This window comes from Malus domestica, chromosome 05, assembly GCF_042453785.1.
Source record: "Malus domestica chromosome 05, GDT2T_hap1".
In the NCBI taxonomy this organism is placed as follows: Eukaryota; Viridiplantae; Streptophyta; class Magnoliopsida; order Rosales; family Rosaceae; genus Malus; species Malus domestica.
In genome coordinates, this window is record NC_091665.1 from 18,757,270 (window position 1) to 18,764,816 (window position 7,547).

At 35.4% G+C, this 7,547-nt stretch overlaps 1 protein-coding gene across 1 annotated transcript; it reads right to left on the reverse strand.

The window, feature by feature from the left end:
• Positions 1–1,692: 1,692 nt before the first annotated feature.
• LOC103436446 (probable carbohydrate esterase At4g34215) lies at positions 1,693–2,441 on the reverse strand. The gene is made up of 2 exons (XM_008374872.3): positions 2,278–2,441; positions 1,693–1,918 (listed from the first exon to the last, which is right to left on the reverse strand). Exons 1-2 carry the CDS (start codon positions 2,439–2,441, stop codon positions 1,693–1,695), a joined length of 390 nt encoding a protein of 129 aa, XP_008373094.1.
• Positions 2,442–7,547: the final 5,106 nt, after the last annotated feature.

Consider the following 7,547-nt stretch of genomic DNA (forward strand, 5'->3'; position numbering starts at 1 on the left):
TCTACCTTTCAATGTGTATCTAATACAAGTAACGTGACTTAAATTAATAAAAAATTAAATATAATAGCTTTGAATCTAATATTAGATATGTAATTGACAAATTTTTGTAATTCAATGATTGATTTTCTAAAACATAGTTTAAAAACCTAATTTTTACTCAAATAATAATTCAAAAATTTAATTGACAGTTCACCCTATTCTTCTTTTTATTATTCTCCGTCAAAACTTTATTTTGTAATTTAATTGCAAATCAGCATGGCTTTAGCGGAATAAAAAAAAAGGTTACAAACTTTTAAGTAGATGTGAGCTCATGAGCTCTCAATGAGACACTTTTCTATCACCCATTCCCCACGTGGACAAAGTGCTCACTAGATAAGTGGTTTACATGAACATTTACTAAAATTTCTTTCGAAAAAGATCAACGTGTTATTCTAAGAGTGACTTTTGCAACCACTTAATATTACAGTCTAATGGTATTCAATTTCATTGTAAGTGAAATGTCTTAAGTTTGATTCTCGTTAAAAGCGAATTTGAACCACATTATTACTAGCCTATTTTGAAGCCAAACCCATCAATTTTCCTTAGTATAGATAATATCATTTGTTAAAAAAAAAAAAAATAGATGAAGTTTTGCAAGATAGATGTACATTACTGATCGAAGTAAGTTAAACGACCAATGGGACAGGTAAAGGTAATAGCTCAACACTGTTGCACGAATAGCGTCACTAAAGCTATATCTTAGTACCTTTTGTTCATATTCCATTCGTTATTTCTTTTCTTACAAATTATATGTAAATAGCCTTTATTACATTACATGAAAATCAGAGATAAGATGGCAACACACGAAAATCTGCTGTAGTATGGTCTAACCTAAGTTATCTAACCCTATGTTGTCTAATTATAAATTAAGAGATAAATCATATACGATTATGTGATCTTGATTAGCAACTTAACATAAATAATATACTATAATACTCTATCGCAAGCGATCTTTTACCACAGTGATGAAAAAGTGTTGAATCCTTACATCTAGTTTAACAAAATCTATCGTTTGACAAAAAAAAAAGTACTTATTTAATTTTCTAAGTAGACTTCATGAGAGGAATCAAAACTTCAAAGTCAGACAATAAAATTACTTAGAATTGACTACTCCATAATTTTCAAGTTAACTTAATAAACGGAATCAATTACGTGAAAATAAATTACCCTACATCAATTTTAATCACTGGAAAAGAGAGATAAAAAGTCAACACATCGTAACGTGATAAGGGTTTATTTTTTCGAAGGTGGATTGTCTGCTCTCTCATTTCTATACTCTTCTCATCCTCTTATGTTGGTGTGGTCACGGTTAAGCCACGTCAACATTTTATATTGATTTTTTTTATAAAAATAATAAAACAAAAAGTAATAGGAATATAAAATGTTGACATGGCTTAACGGTGACCATACAAAACAGGAGATAATCCACCTACTATTTTTTCATCTAGAAAGATGTATTGGTTAGTGCGAGACCTATTAGGCCCATTGGTTTAAATCCCGAAGGCTGCATTCAATTCACTCTAAGGCCTCACCAAACCAGACGACCAAATGACAAACGCAATCCCAACGGTCATAGTATCAATAATTAGGTTCAAAGTTCCCTGTCCAAACGCACCTTAAAATAAGTAACATCGTAATATTAGCGTATTTACTTCAAATGGCAGCATGAGAATCGGGTTCTGAGGGTCCAAAACGCTGGAGGTATGCATCAGCCAACATGGGCCCCAGCTGAACCTGGGACTTGGAGGTGAGGTGCAGATGATCATCTTTGAGCTCCAATCCCTTAGCATCAATCAACACACACAAACATTTGGGATTTCCATTCCCAATTGGGCCTCCCTCACTTTCTCCATATACTTGTTGTCTCCGGACAAAACAGCTATTTGCAACCAAAGTATTAGTATCGTTTTTAATCAACACAATCGAGAGTTTAAAATGAAAAAATTATCGACAACGTATCATTAGTTACCATGTAAGGTTGTAATGTGCAAGTTCAAAATTGTAATTTACTACTTGTTACAATTCAAGGACAATAACTTAATTTCAACAACCTTTTCAGCAAAATTACCATGCGGGTTTGTAATGTGTTAATTTCGTTAAAATTATCGACAAAATCAAACTATATATTGCGTTTGAAATGCAATTGTTGGTAACTTATGTGATTATAATTACTAAAAATGCGTTACACGATGTAGAAGTGAGGAAATACCTAAAATGCCCCTCAAAGCAAAGACTCACTTAAAACTAGTCAGCTCACGAACCTGGATAATTGGAAGCGAAGGCAAACCAAGACCCTCGCGCACATTCTCAATAAGCTTCGTCATGTTCCCACGGTACGCGTCCGCATCATACTGCTTAGACGTGTCGCTCTCCCCTTGGTACCAAAGCAACCCTTTGATCATATATTGCGTTTGAATGGGGCGCTGATTAGAGAGGAGTGGGACCCGGTGTTGCCGATGGGCATAATGGTCCTGCGAGCACGACGGCGTCGTTTCCGGGTCCTCTAGGCTCTAGCAGCTAGAAGTAATAACGGAATAATTAACAGCATAAAATCATCAACATCTGAGTCGGAAGAAGAAGAAGAATAGTCATCCATGAATTGAAAGGTGTAATTTTCAGAAGAAATGGAGTTTAAGATTATTTCAAAGAAACTAGTTTGAGGGTGTGGTGAAAATGAAAATTTCCTATCACGAAACAAAATGCAACTGAATATATTTCATTTTGGTGGGAAATTTGCCATTGAAATTGTGTTGTGTTTTTGGCTACTGAAATTGTTACTATTCCTAGGGCACACGAGTCTTATTGACTTGGAGCATTATTTGATGATTCACTAAGTCTTCTCTATTCAGCTTTGCCTCACATATGATATGAGGCTGCAATGCACTTTTTGCCCTTGACCAAATACTACATTAAAGCTGAGTCGATAGCCCTAAAAATGCATTTCTTGAAGTTCATACTCGAGTATACGTACACGTCGAGTATTAAACCTTTGGTCATTTTTCACTAGACTTGAGTATACGTCGTTTAAAAAAATAATAATAATAACAACAAACGTTGTATTAATATAAGCTTAATCATTAGGTAAGAATATGAAATTATGATGGTCTGAACTCTGAACCTAAGTACTTAATATCAAAAATTAATATTTTTCTCGCACCCAATGCTAAGAAAATATGGCCTAATTAATTGGATTATGAGTCTCCATAGTGGTAGGGTAGTTGGAAGATGACTCATGTGGTTAAAAAAAATTATAATTTAAGCCTATGTGATGAAGTCTGTTAGAATTTAAGCTCAAAATTGAAAATTTTGTCACCTTTCCGTTAATTATTAGCATATGAGCCACACATACTAGGCTAAAACAGATCTCTCCGTTAATTGTTAGTCCGTAGGGCTACATGTGAGGCTAACTTTATATTTTTAGTCTCACAAGTGAGCATTTATACTCTAACACTTAACGGGAAGTTGATGAAATTTTCAATTTTTGGTCTAAATCCTAACAGACTTCACCACAGGGATTTAAATCCTAATTTTTTTTTTACCACAGGAATTATCTTCCGACTACCATATCACCACGGAGACCAATAATCCAATTAAACCAGAAAACATTGATATTCGAAGTCTCATGCAAGGAGTTCAGTTTTATTTGACGGGAAATTATGGTTAAAATTGTTTACACTCGTTCTTTGTAAATGTAGAGCACATGTACTAAAATTGTGAATATTTCCTAAAAAATTAATTTTACTGAGTTTGAAAATATTGAAGGTACTGGATTTTCAAATAATTATTCTCTCATTGTGAGAGACTTTCTCACCGTTTAAGAGGTGTTCTCATCGATTTTGTGAGTTTTTCGTTCCTTTAGCCACCGGCCCTCGGTGTGGCCAAGGTCGTCGGTGGCAACAAACTTTCTTTTTCTCTTGCCTATCTTCCCTCTTCTATACGCCCGGTTCTTTTCTTGTTTTCTAACCCATTTTTCTTTGTAATCCAACCCATATTGCTTATAATCCAACGGTTCTTAGACAATCTCCAACCCTGTCCTAAAACCTAAAAATATTTAGCTCATAAAATATAGGTTTTAGCCTAGAAACAGCTTTTCTGCTCCAACCCTTCTGGCCTAAACTTTTAGCCCGGGATTATTAAAAAATGAACTTAGGCTAATTTTTTTTCTTAAATTAACTTTTAAAAAAAAATTATGTAGACTATTGTAATTTAATTTTATGAACATTTTAATCTAAAAATATTTAAATTCTGATAAATATTGAAAAATCACTAAATTGACACATGAAACTCACCAAACTTTCAACTTTCACAAACCATTCAACTTTCATTCTCTATATAAACATAGGTCCAATATCAGTTAATCACACAATCTTTCAACCTTCAATCATCCTCTATATTCACCAATCTTTCAACTTTCAAAGTGTTTTTGTTTCCTAAAAATTCTCAATATCTCATCAATGGGTGATAGAAGAAGGTGTAGCAGGGCAATGCAGATTACATAATACCAAGCAAGGCTTGACATTGAGGATGTTGAAATGATCAATGCCGAAGCTAAACTTGTAAACTCGCTTATGCAATATGAGCGTCACGGGGCGTTCATTTGTGCAGCATGATAGAGAAGAGTGTCATGACTGAATGATGAAAGATTATTTCATCGAGCGTCCGAGATTTCCTGCTCATGATTTTCGGAGGTGGTTTTCGGATGATGAGAGAGCTTTTTGAAAGCATATTGAATGCAGTTGTTAATCATGACCACTACTTTGTAAGAAAGATAGATGTTGTCAGCCGACAAAATCTATCACCTCATAAGAAGCTTACTTCTGCATTTTGGATGCTAACTAATGGGTGCTCTGCAAACTCAACTGACGATTATTGCCGACTTGCGGAGAGTACTACTATTGATAACCTGAAGCACTTTTGTCAGGTAATTCAAGCTATATATAGAGCCACATACCTTTGTAAGCCAAATCGTGAAGACTTGAAGAAGCTTCTACGCAAGACAGACAAAAGAGGCTTCCCTGTCATGATAGGAAGTCTCGATTGTATGCATTGGGAGTGGAAGAATTGTCCTATTGCTTGGGCTGGCCAATTCAAGGGCCATCATAACAAGCCAACCATCGTGCTCGAGGCTATGGCATCTTACGACACATGGATTTGACATGCATTTTTCGAGCTCTTGGATCAAACAACAATATCAACGTTCTTTGGTCTTCACCTCTGTTCGATGATGTTGTCAATCGATGGGCACCAGAATTTCGGTACAAGGTAAATGGTAATAGGTATGAGCTAGGTTACTACCTAACTGATAGTATTTATCCTAGTTGGTCTACCTTTGTCAAAAGTTTTTCTCATCACGATAGTGCAAAGAAGAAATTATTTTTGCAGAGGCAAGAGTCTTACAGGAAGGATGTGGAAAGAGCATTCGGGATCCTACAAGCTCGATGGGCCATTGTTAGAGGGCTTGCACGATTTTGGCATACCAAAGACCTCCATTCAATCATGATGACTTGCATAATTTTGCACAACATGATTGTGGAAGATGAGTACATCGAAATTGAAGAAGATTCAGACAAAGATGTGGATGATGACCAACCAACACATGCGAAAGCTATTGCAAGAGATGTTGAATATCTCGCTGAAACCACATATGAGACCCAACATGATAGGGTCACATTGAGTAAGTATATGAGACGTTTAAATAGAATTCAAGCTCCTCAATGTTGAGCATGTATGGCGCCGAGAAGGTGAACGTTGATGATGTTGGTTGAGCATTCATGTAATAATTTTAAGTGTACTATGTTGGTATTTTCTAGTAATAAATTTAAGTGTCTTCTTTGCAAAGTATTTTGTGTAGTACATTGGATAAATTATTGAATGGAGGTTGAATTATTGAAGGCATCTATTCTACATCAAAGTGTGGAATAATAAGCACAATAATTATTGAAGGCATCTAGATTAATAGAAACAATAATTAATACACATGACAATTAATAAAGTACATAAACTTAATACAAACGACAATTAATAAACCACATAAACTTAATACAATAAAAAATTCATAAACTACATAAACTTAATAATAATATCCACCATCTTGATTTGGTGATGGACTTGGTGGACTTGGGGTATAGCTTTGAGATGAGTTATCTTCTTGAAATATACTCATTCTGGCATCCATTTGCTTACCACGTAAGTACTTCTTCCTATCTGGAGTGTATTTGTTGAGGTCCTCCATCATCAAATTTATTTCGAACCTCTCTTGCTCCCTATCCCCTTATTCCTTCATTTGCAAACGCATTCGGGCCGCTTCTTCTTGGTGAGCGCTCGCTCAATTTTGTAATTCTAGTAGCAATGGGTCCACTCATCGGATCTTGGGGCTTCCTTTTTCTCTTTGCTTCCTTTTGCTTATCTCTTCCCGGCGGCCTTGCAAAAGAAGAAGTTAGGATCATTTCTTCGACATATTTATTGACACCTTCATTCGCACCTTCATTGACATCATTTGGGGGCGATGCTTCACTATGAAATAATCTTTCCCATTGTTGGTCCGCATCGGTTCCCTACCTCGGACAATCCTTGAGGACATTCCAAGCATGATGCAACTTAAAAGCTTAATTTTTTGGTGTAATTCTTGTCTTGTAAATTGCCATTGCTTTGTCACCCTATGCATCAAATACATAAAAACAATTAGTTGCAAAATACTATTATGTACATGACAACTAAAATATCAACAAAGAAACTCACAATTTCTGAGAAGCTCCTTCCACTAGGCATGTCAACTGTGGCTCTCTCCAAGCTTCCCTTCCACAAAGTGCACACTTTGTTGATAATCTTCCACTGATCATAAACACCACCAGCTTCCATTTGACCGGTGTTGGAGTTTTCATAGAACTTATCAATGATTTTACCCTACAAAACCTTTTTATTTTGATTCTTGCCGACGACACCATCTTCGCTAACAGAAATCCATGCCAAACATAAAGCAATATCTTCATCAAAGGTCCAATTACGACCTCTAACATTCTCTTTTTCCATCTTGAAAAATTTGGAAATGAGAAGAAATGGTGGAAAGAAAAATTGGAAGAATTGTAGGAGAAAAGTGAGTTTTGTGTGTATGTTTGAACAAATACATAGGTATTTATAGAGTTTTTGGTTGAATTTTGAGTTAAATAATTTTTTTTAAATTATTTTAGTAGTTGGATTTAAATTTGGACCGTTAGATCTTTTTTTTTCCTTTAGATTTGATTATATTCGATCTAAGCCGTTGGATTCAATAAATATATAAATATAAAACCAAAAAATAAAATAAAAATTTGAACATGGACCGTTGGATTAACCAACGGCCCATTTAAATCCAGCTGTTGGATGAAGAAAAGTAGCTGTTGGGCTACATAAATGTCTGACACAAGGGGGAACAACCCCACGTGGGTTGGTTCGGCTGCAAATCAAGCCTGGCGCATGCAGCGTGTAGGCGAATGGCTTTTGGGTAGTGGGCTTCACATCCCTGGTTTTAG